The sequence below is a fragment of the Thunnus maccoyii genome, chromosome 9, assembly GCF_910596095.1.
Source record: "Thunnus maccoyii chromosome 9, fThuMac1.1, whole genome shotgun sequence".
Lineage (NCBI taxonomy): Eukaryota > Metazoa > Chordata > Actinopteri > Scombriformes > Scombridae > Thunnus > Thunnus maccoyii.
Genome location: NC_056541.1, coordinates 4,028,900 through 4,044,237, shown reverse-complemented (window position 1 = coordinate 4,044,237; position 15,338 = coordinate 4,028,900). Strand labels below are relative to the sequence as shown.

The 15,338-nt window shown below is 38.5% G+C and overlaps 1 protein-coding gene across 3 annotated transcripts in view; it reads left to right on the top strand.

Moving 5' to 3' along the window:
* The window catches only part of LOC121903639 (ral guanine nucleotide dissociation stimulator-like), a 69,329-nt gene that overhangs the window by 18,622 nt on the left and 35,369 nt on the right, over positions 1 to 15,338 (top strand). Inside the window, exon 1 of one of the 3 annotated variants that reach the window (XM_042420860.1) lies at positions 13,596 to 14,016. The exons of 1 other annotated variant lie outside the window; for it this stretch is intronic. In XM_042420860.1, coding sequence (XP_042276794.1) covers positions 13,828 to 14,016 — 189 coding nt within the window. In that variant the 5' untranslated portion in view covers positions 13,596 to 13,827. Of the gene's footprint in view, positions 1 to 13,595; positions 14,017 to 15,338 lie in introns of those variants that run through there. One more of the 3 variants, XM_042420861.1, reaches the window with a different exon arrangement.

Here is a 15,338-nt window from a genome sequence, read left to right as displayed (position 1 = left end):
ATATCCATTGATTCAGAAATCAATTGTGTTTGGGTGTGTCTGTGCAGCGCTGTTCCGGTACGTGAGTCCACCTCTGTGTCGTTACCAAGGAAACAGTTGGTAGCGTAACTCCGTTAAGGAATACGGCATTGCGTAGTACGTTTGCGTAGCGAGCGGGAAAGAGTGAGCGGCAGGAAAGTGACGGTGGATACGAGCGGAGCAGAGGAAAGGGGTAGCAGTAAGTTGTCAGTCTGGCAGTAAATGTACAGTTCAAACTCCAGTGTGTAACAGTTAATAAATGCTAAAAAGTCAAGTCTGTTGTTTCCTCAAGTGCTGGAAAAGTGAAGGGGGTTAGCTCCAAAGTTAGCAATGGGTTAGCATAACCGACGCGGAGAAATGTGTGACTGCGGAGTTCACTGTGCACTCTCTCCCGTTACAGCTGACCCCCCCGCGACTAATCGATTGGTTGAAGATTATGTACGATTTCAGTGGACCAAGATTTTCTTTGATTGACTACAGCCCTAGAAATTAGCTTGTGAATGCAGCTGTTTTGTAGTCGACTACCTTCCACAAAGTAACTCTCCACCTGTGGGAAACGCTCAGCATGTATTTACTGCTGAGTCCTTCAGGAGATCCCGGTGATATGAAAAAGCTGAAATCACATCCTCCTCCTTTCCAGTCGGTGTTTGAACTCGATTCTCACCCCGAACGGCTTTTAAACAGCATCTGTAAAGCACGTCAGGCTAACTTGTTGCATGAAACATGCTCTAACAATAATATTTAATCAGATTTGACCCTCCGCTGCGCTGTCAGTGTGAGAGGTGGAGATCTGCTGTCAGCTGAATTTCAAACCAAGGTGCTCGCTCTCTCTCTCTCTTTCTCTCTCTTTCTCTCTCTCCCTGCAGTCAGTCTGCTGTTGCATTAGGGTCAGGCGGGGGGGTGATATGTTTGAAATATAGTGTAGGCATGTAGTCTTTAACCACCGGCCAGTAAAAACAGTTGTATAACGCTGTCTGTGGCTGTAGTGGGAGCTTTGTGAAGTCTGAGAAATGAACCGCTGATGATCTCATGGTGATGTCATCGGGGTTATCTCAGCGTACGCTCGGGACCAGAAACTTATAACAGAAAGAAAGTCTGTGTGACAAACTGCAGCAGGAGTTTGAAAGACGTGGGTTGTTTAGTCAGGAAGGCCTCTGCTTCTGGGTGCATTATGGGAAATATAGTATTCGTGACCTATAGTATATTTGGGACTAAAACAATCTGAATATCTTAGCTTCTGATGCTTTGATTTCGACCATTTTCTGTTTTTTTTTGTGTGTCTTGCAAATCCCACAACTTTAGATCTGTGTAAATCACTGGATTCACGGCTGGATCGACCTCCTACTGAGCCCTGAGGCTGAATTTCTCCATTGACCACCCCTATACATGGTTGTGCTCAACAGAAATGATTGACAGAAAATTAATCGCCAACAATTTTGCTAACTAAGTAATGATTTATGTCATTTTTTTATAGTAAAAACGCCAAAAAAAATTATCTTTTAGCAGCTTCTCTCATGTGAATATTCGCTAGTTTCCCCAGTTTTTCCATGATAACATCTTAATGTGTTTTTGACTGATGGTCAAACAAAACAAGTCATCTGAATATGTTAACTTGGGCTTCAGGGAATAATAATGATCAGCATTATTCACTGCTGTCTGACATTTTATACACTGAACAATGAATCACTTATTCAAGAAAGTAACTGTCACACTTATTAATAATGAAAATAATTAGTTAGTTGCAGCCTTACAGCACTTTTATAAACCACAACTTTATAACAAATGAGACTATGAAAGTCCCTCTTCAAGACCAGGACCACAAGGTAGCCCGAAATCATGTGGAGTAAAGCTGGACTTATGGCTTTTCTTGGCTGGACTACTCTTATAATAACAAACAAAAATCTAATATCTAATCTAGAGGCCCTGAACGAGTAAAGTTGTTGTTCATATCAATCAAAACCACATGTGACTGACGAGTTATTGGCTGTTTTGTTCTGCTCTGGCCTTTCATATTGTTGCATGGTTTTTATGATGTCACATTATTATCATGATTAAGGCAGCTGGGTAGCGTTAATTCAACATTAAGATGATGAAAAAATTAGGATGCAGCCATTTAAAACAAACATTTCATACAACATTTATGTTTATGTAGCAGGCTGGCGGAACAGTGATGTGCGGAAATGTGACAGGATAGTTGACAGGCAGGCAGTGATGGTAAAAAAGAAAGTTAAAAACAAACCGTTTCTCAACTGTCAGCTGATCGAGCTGTCAAACCGTCGCTCGGCTCTACAGGAAATGAATAGATGTCTGCAGACTTGTTGATACAGTTCACTGTGGATGTTCAGTAAGTGATGATCCTCTGAGGAACTCAAGTATTTTATCACAGTGTCAACACTGAGAAAACTAGTTGAATTTTACAAGTTTAACTGTAGAAACTAAATGCAGATCAACAGTTAAATCTTCCAATTATTTTCTCAGTTAATCGTTTTGTCTATAAAATGTTCACAACTTCTCACAGCTGATGGTGATGTCTTCAGTTTCCTAGTTCTGTCCGAATGTCACATGTGATAAATACATTAAATACATAATACATTTCTTTCTCAGCCTGGGCGACCGTCGTCAGAGAAGAGCTGCTCTCCCGACCGTCCCCGGCTGGCTGCCGTTGGCATGAGAAAGCATTTTTAAATGGCAGTAAGCTCGGAGCTCGGAGGAGCACCTGAATGGCTCCGCTGGCTGAAACAATGGCAGGGAATAAATCCAGAGGCTGCTAGCGGCTAGCAAGACAGGCGGGCCTCTCAACTCTCAGGAGCTGCTTCACTGGGTGTGAATGAGAGGCTTCTTGTCTCGCTGTGTGTTACTGGGAAACTCTCTCATAGGGGATTATTTCCCAGCAGCAGAAACAGGGCGTCTGTACTACTTAAACCAGCGTTAACTGATATTTTTGGCCGCTTGGAGGCAGCGGAAACAAGTAAACACAAACATCACTTTTTAAGTTGATATGATTATCATTCATTTGGAGTTTCTGTCCACCTGGTGAATGTAATGTTTTTGCTCTCTACTGTTTCATGAGGGAAATATCTGGCTCTTTAGCTGCTAAATGCTCCACTATGTTCATCAGCTAGTCTACAGCTAACTGTGTCTGTTTGCCGTTTGGTGCTGAGCAGGTAGTGTACAGTGGCTTTTTAGAGCTTTTTCTCTGACAACAGCTGAAAACGACGCAATGAGAGTGAACCAAAACAGTAAAGTTGCAGTCGGACAGATGAACAATGAGCTGAAACTCACTATGAAGCTCCGTAAAGCCGAGAGGAGCTGCAGAGTCACTGATAATTAATGATAACAGCGTTAGTATAAAAAAAATATAGATTATAGCAGCTTCAACTTATCTGTTTGCTACAAATTACCCAGAAAGCCCTTTACCTGCCTCATAAACTACTTTACTTATTTATTTCCTTCATTTCCCAGAATGCCTTTTGACTTTCTCTAGTTTTCTTCTGGCAGTGTTGCTTCATCCAGTCCTTAAAAACAGAGCAAGAAACATTTTATTTACGCCTGCATGCAGTGATTCTTTTGGCCACTTGGGGGCAACAAGCTGTAAACACAACATCGACCTATTATCATCTTATAAAGTCGATGTAATAAACACTTCCCACATCCAGCAGGCACCGACCAGATAACAACATGTACAGCTGCTTTTTAGAGCTTGTTTGAAGCTGAAAACCACTAAAGTTGTGGGCAGAACGGATATTTATTTGGTTGGAATTTGAAGATATTATGGTCACGAGTGTCATGCATTTCAGGATTGTATTTATCTGTTGTATGTGTTTATTTTAGAAGAATTTAAATGTAATAGAATATAATAGAAGGCCTTTATTGTGACTACACCTGTGCCCTGAGACAGTAACAACCCACACATCAAGGTATAAATATTGATAAATAATGAATAAAAAGTACAATAGATAGTATAAAATATAAAATGCAGAACTCAGGTGTTTTGAGCTTATAAATCGACTGCATATCTTCTTACTCATTATGGTATATTTATTACAGTTATTTTATCAATCTTAATGCATTTGATCCTGTAGGATTTGTGATCCATTATTATTCTCTTCATATTTAAACCAATTAATAATAAGTCTGTGTTATATATTTTATAGCCTTTATGTTATTTGTTGTATGTGGAGCTGTTGTCTTTGCCAAGACTCACAAATAAAGAGATATTTTAATCTCAATGGCTTTTAACCAGGTAACTATGAGCCAGCAGCTTTCACATACGGGTAATCATTCATCCAGGATATTAATCCAGGTGTGATATAAATATATTCAGGTCATACAGTTTTACAACTTCAGGTAAATGAGGGGTCATAAAATCCACATATCAGTGTCATTATTCTTCCAGTTGAATGCAACGAGGCTCTTAATGTGTCGAATAATGGTTCGTTATTGCCAAAGTTGAGCAAGTCGACCAAAGAGCAAGTGAAATGAACCGACCACTGATAATATTTATGAGCATTCAGCCGTTGAAATGTGGTAATTCCCTTCTTAAAGTTAATCAAGGAAGTTCCCTTAAAGTTTTTTTTATTTGCTTTCATTTTCTATTCCTTGACATTTGCAAAGAGTCTTAACTCTTGCGGTGTTGTTGTTGTCACTAAGAGGTTTCACTTCACCTTTAACAGACATACAGATGAACCTGCTGAGCTTCTGCAAACCCTCGTTTTTTCTTATTTCCCAGCAAAAAAGTTAATTTTTTCTAGTGTTGTTCCTCACGTTGTTGACACAGCTGGTAAAGTAAACATGTATGAGGAGAGCGTCTGCGGGCTTTTCGACCAATCTGTGACAAGGGGAGTGGGAGCTTCGGAGCCCCGTTGATGTGGTTGCAAGTTTTATGGATTTTGAGAGAAAGAGGTTTCTGGTCTGGTTCCGAGCCGAAGCAGCGATGTGGTGCTGGAGCCGGTGGAGCTGCGGACTGCTGGTCAGGACGGGTGTCTACTGGGACAGCGAGGATTATTTCAAGGCAGTCACGAGAACAGACAGACAGGTTGGATTTACTGAATATCTACTTGTATTTTCAGATATTAGACTGAACATAAAACAACCTGCTAATGACATGTTGACAAGAACTGAACTTTTGTCTTGTGACTCAGCCTTTTACTAATGTGATTTACATCTTGTATTGATTGTTAAACCGTGTTAGAAAACCCTAAAGAGACAAAATAATGACATCATTTATCAACTGATAAATTTGGACTTGTAAAGGTTAGTTTTAAATCAGTATAAAGCACTGTCTGTGTAAGAAACTGTGCAAACAGTCTAAATAGCATTGATTCAATATTAGTTACCAATAACTATATTCTGTAAATCTGTTGATCCTCAGTCAGTTTATCCATTTTTTAAAATCTTCATTACACTTTATATAGTTGTCAATACTTAAACTAATGCAGTCTGCAACAGTCCTGCTATAGGCTGTAGTTTGTGGTGCTGTTTAATAGTATTTCATTATAATGATTACCTCGTTTATATCAATGAGGGTAAACAAAACATCAAAAACTGAAGGTGTTTTTACGTTGTTGAAGATTGAATATATTTTAGTGTTTGAGACAATAGTTTTGTGCCTCAAAAATAATGAAAAACTGAACTGGTGTATCTACGGAGGAAAAGAAAGACTTTGACTGCTGTGAGACTTCATTAAAAGCCTCTTTGTGATTTTGGTCTGTTTGAGATGAAAGTTGTGAGACAAACTGAACGAAATCTTTTGTCGTCAATACGAAACGGTGTCCTAGATCTCGTCCACCGACACCGATTTTGTTGATGTTTTTGGAGACCGAAGACAGTCTGAGACCAAATTCTCACAACGTGACGCCCAACAAGCCAACCAATCAGAATATGACTTAAAAGAGAGAATACACAGAGTACACAGGTTTGATTCAGCATTTCATGAGCACGGATTATCTGATTATCACCAAGATTTTATTAGAGCCGACCTGCAGAGCGTGACATGCAATAAACTCACACAATCATTGTTGCTGCATAGTGCAAAGTTACCTTCAATTGACCCTCTAAAGACTTGACGGTAATAACATCTGTGTCTTTTGACGTGGTTAAATCTCAATTCTCAAACAATTAGCAACCGGCAGGACTTTAATTGTCTTGATACTGATTCTGATTTCTAAACTCGGAGCACAGATCCGATACCATAATTCTCTTTTTCCAAATTTTAAAATCAGTCATTGGGACCTGCCTACTGTGAGTGAATGAATGTAGTCGTTTTAGTACAAAATTGACTCTTTTTTTGTTCCCTGGACAGTGATTCTGAGCTGAAATTTCAGCATTAAAAAGACTATTTGGAAGCATCTTTGAGATATTTGACTGCTGAGGCCTCACAGTAGCTTCAGATAAAGTTTGCAATACAGTTTTGCACAAAACAAGCTCTGTAGACTCATAAAGGGATTTTTTAATGGCCAGTATGAACATGGTTTATATTGGCACCTGACTGTTTTATAAAGACAAGCTTGAAAAACTGTGAACTCTGCTTATTAGGTGACGAACTTTCTGCTTGGAGTTCAACTCCTGAATGTTACTGTATGTGTGTCTGAGGTGGAAACGGGAAGAATAGATGCTCCCTTGACTATAATCCGATCCGTCGTTACAGTGTATGATTCAGCGCTGCCTGCACAGCGACATGAAACAGCACAGAGGCCTGACCTCAACTGTCTGCTCCTGTTAAGAGCCGTCAAACTGAGACGACAGGAAGCTTTTTCTCTGCCCACGTCTCCGCTCTAGACGTCGGATTCTAAAAATTAGCAGCCGCGTGAAATATTTTACAAGTCTAATTGGTGTTAAACATAGAAGCTAACCCCCCCCCCCCCCCCCCCCCCCCCGAGGCGATATTTCTGGCTTTCTGTCTGTCAGAATCTCAGATCTGTGAATCTCCGCTGGTAGGAAAGGATCCAGTCAACCTGAGGTCTCATTTAATGGGGGAAAATGGACAGTGGAAGTCCTGGTGTTAAAGCCCTCAGAGGCTAATTTGTGTTGTGCGATTTTGGGACTATATAGAATAAAATTGACTTGGTAATTGACGTCGGGACTCATGTGTTTAAGCCACATTTCACCTCAAAGATTCTTGAAATGTGCTGTTTGTACCTTCGTCCTCCCACTCAGTCAGTCAGGTTCTCTCAACCCAACACCTGTCAGTCATCTTGACGAGCTGTCATCTGTCGTCTAGCCGAGGTAACCGGCGTCTATACAGCTCTACGGGTCTAGAAGCAGCAGAAGGGAAAGTGAAGGATGTTGACTTAACGGTTAGTTTTGCTATTTTTTTGTTTTCTTCCACATGTGGTGTTGCTGTGACATCCACCACTGGCCAAAACCACATGATTAGAGTTGCAACTTTTTTTTTTTCAATCAAGCAATCAATCATTAAAAGTATTAAAAGTGTCAAAGATATTGATAAAAGCTGAGAGCAGAGCCCAAAATGTCTTACAGTAAGAAAATCTGACGTTTCTACTTGATAAATGACTTCAAGCTGTATGAATTGATCATTTTTGGCCACCAGGGGGCAGAAGAACTCTCTAACAAGCTGAATAATAAAACAAAGTTTTACCTTAGTTCAACTTAGTTGTTATGGTGTAGAGCTGCAATGATTAGTCAATTAATTGATTAGTCGATCGACAGAAAAGTCATTGTTAAGGAAAAATGCCCAAAAATGTGCTTTTTTTTAAAAAGATTTTGAGCTTTTTTGTGATTGTAAACTGAACATAAAATTGGATTTTCAACTGTTAATTGAACAAAAAAAGACATTCAAAGACGTCACCTCGAGCTCTAATAAATTATAACGGGTATTTTTACTATTTTCTTACATTTTATAGGCAAAACGATTGATCGAGAAGATAATCATCAGATAATTAAAATAATTTAGTCCTATAATGCCGTCGTTTTACACATCTAGCAAACACAGAGCAACATTATCATCCAATCAGAGTTGTTTTTGTGTCCACCTGATGAATATTCACTCTTCTTTCAGCTCTGGTTTTAGTCTCAACCGGCTCTACGTCTGACTCTTTAGCCGCTAAATGTTCCACTTTCTTTCTCCACCAGCTGGTCTCTAACTTTGTGTTTCTGCCGTTTGGTGCCGAGCAGGTAAAACACAACAGCTGCTGCTGGAAACATTGACAGTAAATGTATCGTAAAACCAAACCCAGGAGGCTAAAAGAGGCTAAAAAAGCTCAGCAGAGTTGCTTTTAGTTTAGTTTTAGTTCTTTATGGGTTTGTCACTACATCACAGGTAGTCTTTTAATCCATGGTTTGTACAATAGAAACAATTAAATATGATTCCTGCTCATCTAAAGATTTACATTTAAAAAAATTGTCCAACAAAAATAAAACTAAAGTTGCACAAACAGAGAGAACAGATGGTCACAATCAGACTGAAAGGACACATTCTGCTTATTACTTATTTTTATGTCACTGAAAGTTGCATTTTGCAGATTTTAAATAACTTCTGCAACAACGTCTTCTTCATCTAAGCTTTAAAATCAGTTTATTTCCCTGTTTTTTTTTTTCTTTCTTTCTGTTATGTAACGCTGTACTGGTAGTCCACGTGTGGTGCTCTCATTGGCTTTTATTCGTTACAGATTTATTGTTTGAGGAGCTCTTGGGGGAACACTGTGCACCTGGCAGCTGCCCAGCACACAAACCACAGGCCTTCACTGCTGGGCCGCTCAACCTCCACTGGGGGTGCAGCGCTTTCTTATAAATGGCATCCTGACAGGAGTTTTTCAACGTTTTTTTTTCCCCAAGATTATTTTACTCATAGAGACCGGTTGGGTGTGGTCAGATGGCAGCTTCTTTAATTATACTGCTCTGTATCTAATTTTGTATGCATCAGAGTAAAAGTGTACAATATATATATGAGAGAGTTGCTGTTAGCATCACCCTCCTCAGGGAACAGTAAAAACATGTCGCAGCAGCAGCGGCAGCAGCACAACAACATCCTCTGGTATTGATTTCCAGCAGATGGAAGATGTGCTTCAGTTAAATCATGGTAAACTAAAAAGTTGGCCATGTCTCCCGGCTCTTTTTTTTTGAGATTTTTTTGGGATTCAGCCCGTATGTTTGTTTGTGTTTTTATTCTTCCTCTGGAGGACAGATATCAGGACGGATGTTTTTTCTGCTAGTGTTCGGTGTCTTTTGCCGTTTTTATCCAACAAATATTCAGATGTTTTCAAACTTTTCTTCTCACGAGGAGGGAACACCTTCAGAAACAGCAACATGATGACGTGTCATCGTCCATCATCCTGAACCTCGGTTCCATTAGACTTCTTTAATGTCCTGTGAAGGTAGAAAAGCTGGTTCTTAATTTTTTTTACTGTAGCTTGTATATAAAGATGGACGTAGTGAGGTGTGATGTTTACATTGGAGCTGGTTTGAAGCCCAGAGTTGGTGTCATCTTTTCCGACCTTCCAGATAAGGAGCGCGGCGCTCTCAGGCAGAGCAAGGAGAGAAGTTGTATTAAAAGCCTTTATCGCTAAAACACCGACTGATATCTTCATCAGGGTGGAAACAGTGAAAACAGATTGCTTACAGCTGGTTCTCTAGATAGATAATACAGGAAATAAGCAATATTGCATCACATAATAAAGCAAGAAACAGACAGAGAACAAATCAATACTTCCACAGCATCACATCAAAGCTACTTTAAGTCTTCAAATCTTATTAATGAAGCGATAATTTCCCAAAAAAAACATCAGCACACTCATAAAAGGGCCTGAATTTAGAGATTGAGACCATAACGACTCGCAAAAATATCAGCTTAAACGCAAGAATATCAGCACCAGTATCGACCTCTGTCTCTCACACACACACACACACACACACACACACACACTCAGCAGCTGCAGATTTGTTATGAAGTGATGAGAAAGGCCAGTGTGGTCGTCTGGTGTGTTTGTGGTCAGATTCAGTCTCAGCTGGTGCAGCAGATGTTTTTGTTAAATCTCTTTCACACCTGTTCTTCCTGTTGTTGCTGCTGCGTCGTTATGAGAAGCCAAGTTTGGATTACGTTCCTCCAAAAACCCATGTCACAACATTTTTGGGAATATATATCATTAATTGAGGTCTGCTGTTGATTATCTGTAAAATACAGACAGCCAGTAGAATTTGCTGAACATTTAAGACTATTTGGATTAATTTAAGTCCATTTTAAAAGCCCAACAGTCTCTTATTCAGATGCCTTCATGATACCTTTACTATGGTGAAGACATTTTCTCCTGACATCGGCCAGTAGGAGGCAGTGTTACATGTCAAATCAACAGAGATATGTGATGATCCTTCATCATGCATCTGTCCAGCCTCTCTGAAGCGCTGGCTTTCAATGCAGCTGCAAAGGTAATTCAGTTCAACAACACAAAGCAGGGACTGATGATGAGTATTTCAGGGCCCTTAAGGAGCAAGTTAAATGCTTTCTGGCAGTTAAAAGAAAGAAAATTTTAATTTTTCCAAATATTTTCTTTTTTCTGTGTTGAAGATGTCTGCATTTAAAAATGTAAAAAAAACAAAAAAACATTTGCAATTGCTCGATCTCGATACAAAGGCCTGTTTAAATAAGGTCAATAGCAGAACTGCAGATATTTGTGTTTGTTGTTTGCAGATGGTTTTACTGGATGTGTTGTCATTTTCGCTGGTTTGTCAATGACTTGGACTTGTCCCTTTTGGAGCAAAACTGTGCTGTTTTTCTGTTTTTCTCAGTTATATATATATATATATATATATATATATATATATATATATATGGCCATGTATATATATAAATGTATGTGTATATATATATATATATATTCTAAATTGAATGTCTTTGGATTTTAAACTGCAAATCAAAGAAAAGACATTTGAAGACGTCACTTTGGACTCACGGAGCTTGTGATTAACATTTTATAGACCAAACGATTATTCAATTAATAAATAGTCATCATTAGAGTAATATATAATAAATTAAATATAATAATCATTTGCAGTCCTACTCAAGTTCTTTAGTCCAGTTAAAGTAGTAATACCTCACTATAACGTCTAAATACTGTGTTATAGTAAACTCATTCAGACTTTTACTTAAGAATGTGAAAATACAGGAGCATAGCCATTAAAATATATATTATATAATAATCATGTAATAAAGGTACTCACTATGTAGAATGACCCCTCTCAAAGTGGAAGTTATTATTATACATTTTATTTAATTGTAGCATGTTTAAATACATTTTACATGTAAGTAGACTCATTTTAACTACTTTACATACTGCTGGATATTTTATACTTTATATTTTATAAGATTATCGTGTGTTTTTGTGTGTAAAATCTGAATCTGCAAATAATGTAAGTAATAACTAAAGGAACGTATTCAAATGTCTGTACAATATTTGAACTTATATTTCCCTCTAAAATGTTTATATAGTCGTAACATAGAACAGTAAAGTTGTATATAAAATGGAAAAACATACTATTACATATCGTACATACTCAGTACAGTAGCTGTGGACATGTGTGTGTGTTTTCATTCACGTGTGTCCTGCTGCCATAGTGAGAGCACAAAACACACCGCCATCATTTCCCAAAGCCATGACGTCACAGTGGAGGAGTTTTAGCGATGCCTTCAGGGACACCTCGTAGAGTCGTAGTACATGTTGTAAATATTAACTTGCCACACAGTCCAGCCTTTGTAAGAAAACCAAAAAAAAAGAGGCCTCTTTGATAGATAATAGTTGTTTTGCTGGTTGCAAACAGTAAATATCATATAATGTTTATTTATATATAACAATTAAAGGACCTTGAAGGCAGATTGAGGCTGAAACATTTTATTGTAATAATATTTAAAATAGACAAATATTGCAGTTATGTAAAAAAAAGTGCATTGACGTTTTATATTGTACTTACTATGCATTAATATTAAACGGCACTTAGCAGAATTAATGGAGGATCTTGTGTATCAGGCATGAATTTTAATTTTAGATAAAGATAAAAATCCAACAATGATGTTCAAAAAAAAAAAATAGAAAGAAAAATATTAAAATTACACAGATACAGACTGCTGAATAATAAACTGATTTTCATGCTCTTCCTGCACTTTGAAGCAACCCGTCACTTTGTTGGGTTATTCTTGTAAATTAATATATAAATGAATAATTAAGTATGCTATAACCTATAGTTAATAATCTACAGAGGGTTATTCTAAATGTTTGTTCAAAAAGACTTTTGAAGTTTTTTTGTTTGTTTTTTTGCTACTTTTAACACACAAATGTCTTTAACTTTAGTCATCTACGACGGCACATTTAAAACATTACCTGATTTACTTGAAATGTAATTGCAAAATGAGACGATCTTACTTAAAAAGAACACTCTGATGTTTAATACCGTTACGTTTGACTAAATGATATAACCTAAGAATGAAAATCATTCCTCTACAGTAATAACATGTAATTAAAAAAAAACAGCACCTGCTTGGCCTGTTAGGATGAAAATCAAGCACATTATTGTTCTGAAAGCGATATAAGTTATATATAAACAGGGTTGTAGCCGTCTCTAGAGCTGCAACGATTAGTTAATTATTATATTTATTATAGATTTTTTATTGTATTATATTGATAGTTTCAGTCATTGTTTCTGCTTGGTTCTCTTGTTCCAGCCTCTTAAATGTGAATATTTTCTGGTTTCTTTAGTCTTCTATGACAGTAAATAGAGTATCTTTGGGTTGTGGACTGTTGGTCGGGACTGAAGGGAAGTCAAGCGAGACATTTGAGGTCGCATTTTGGGCTTTGTGGAAACACTGACCGACATTTTTCACCATTTCCTGACAGCTTGTAAACCAGATGACTAATCGATTAATGGAGGATTGTTAGTTGCAGCTTTATATCTTGAGTAATTCTTCCTGCTCTGTTATCTGCCACAATCACGTTGTTCCTTAGAATGAATTTAACAGAATTTTTATAATAACATTAAAGGACGGGTTCACAATTTTTCAAATGTGTCTCAAAATAATAATCAGGAGCCCAAATCAACATGGAAACAGGTTTTTCTTGCTGTAATCATTCCTCCTGTTCATACTGACCATTACAAGATCCCTCATAATACTTGTATTTAATGTATTTCAAAGTTTATCTGAAGCTAATATGAAGCTTCAGCGTCTAAATGAGTCAAATCAAGTAGATATCTTTCAATGTCACAGTCTTTTTAGTGTCAAAGTCCCTCTTTTTGTTACTATACTTCCACCACAGCTCAACAGGGAAACACTGTCTGAGGAAACACAAAGAGGAAATTTGATGCTAAAAAGACTGTAAATGTGTCAGATATCCACTTGATATGACTAACTCAGACTGCTGAAGCCTCATAAGCTTCACATCTACTTTTAAATGACTGTGTGGACACACTGTGGATTTTTGCCTCCATCACTTACACTGAAAGCACATTTAAAGGATCTCTTAATATCCAGTATGAACAGGAGGAATGATTACAGTGAGGAAAACCTGTTTCATTGTTGGTCACCTGACTGTTGTTTTAAGACAAGCTTGAAAAATTGTGAACCCCTCCCCTGTTATATCTCGATATTTCCGACAGCCCTGAAGGCAGCACAGTCTCGGGGCGGGGTTTAGAAAAGCCCCGTTGTGAGTCATGAGTCCCTAAACGCAACAGACATCAGCGGTGATCAACACAGCCGCTGCAGCGCGAACAGCAGCGGCGACTCTTTGCTTCAAAGAAACGAATAGAAAACAGAATAGAAAAAATGTCGCTACCGTCGCTGTGACTGAATTCTGGGCTCCGCGGGCATCCATGGTCTATTTCCCGGGGATGCAATCCGAGGCGCACAGCGTCAAGCCGGGACAGCTGGTGGAGATGTTTGACTCGTCCTGGAAGGTGCGGAACATTTGGGACGGGGTGAGGCTGGAGGTGGTCGAGGACCGCAGCCCGGTTGTCCTGCACAGCTTCACACACCTGGACCCCGACCTGCCCCTGCTAGAGGTGAGGAGGAGGAGGAGGAGGAGGAGGCGGACAGGCGGAGACGCCACAGGGGCTTGGGGCGGGAGGAGGGTGAGGGAGAAGCGGGGATGAGAGGCGGCAGAGGTCCGTTAAGTGATGCGGGGTTGTTGTGTTGTGAGGAGGAGATGTAGGGAGCTGGTTTTTGGGAAGTCCTAATTGATTTACAGGCACAAACGTGACTTTTTTGGACAATCATACACCTTACTAGCATAACAACATCCACCTGACTTGCACTAATGTAGCCTACAGTGTATTACAGCATATTAACACCATTGAACAGTGTATACTTAGCAAAAAGTAAATTATAGTTACAGTTATATCTGTAGTCTTTATTCTAATTTTAGTTTCATTTATTCTATTTCAACATATAAACAGCTGTACAGTAAAGGACTCTATCAGTAGAAGGTGGCGCTTTATTCTTGTTTTATGTCCCAGATGATGTCATCTAACGTGAAGACATCTTACTAATCTATTTAAACCCCGTAAAGCTTTACTACAATCACATAGACGCCCATTAAAACAGCTTATTCAACCTAATAGGAGAAGGTTTCTGTGTTATATAGAGTTTCATGACGGTGGTAGAAAGTAGTAACATATAGTCATAGAAATTTTAAATTGAGACATAATAATGTGAGTGTTGTGACACTCCCCAGAGGAGGTTGGCTTGAGCTACTGTGACAGGATGACTTGCTTTTTTTTTTTTCTCTCTCTCTGGTTTCCCCCCCCCATCTGTGGTTTCACTCCTCCCTCTGCAAGCACTCACTACTGACATAAACTGAAACCCTCATGTGCGGGAGTTACTGAGTCAGTTCTGAAATATTGATAATTTCAATATTAAAAATAGTTTTTAACACACGTTGGTATTTTCTTTTGTGATCTGGGATCCTGAGTCGTTCTTTAAGAAGGTGAAGCAGCTAAATATGTGTGGACTGCTTGTGCATTATATATCTGTGAAGTGCAGAAAGTACACTTAATCTGACGTGAATCCATCAAGTCATGTATGTAATAACAACTGATGATCATTAGTGATAAATCTGTCCAAAACTCAAAGATTCTGTCGATTTTAACAAATTTAATCCGATAATTGTTTTATCTTTACTAGAGTCGTCCTCTATGTATAATGGGTGGATGTGAAAGTGAAGAAAATCCATTCCAGCAGACGTAAATCCATCATGTTCTGTACATTTCCAGCATTAATAACAAGAAATAGTATCAATAACATGTATTTTAGTCTGGCAGTCCGGCTCCTCTCATGTGATGCTCTGGAACAAATCTGAGCAAGTTTGACACAGACTGACCCCCCC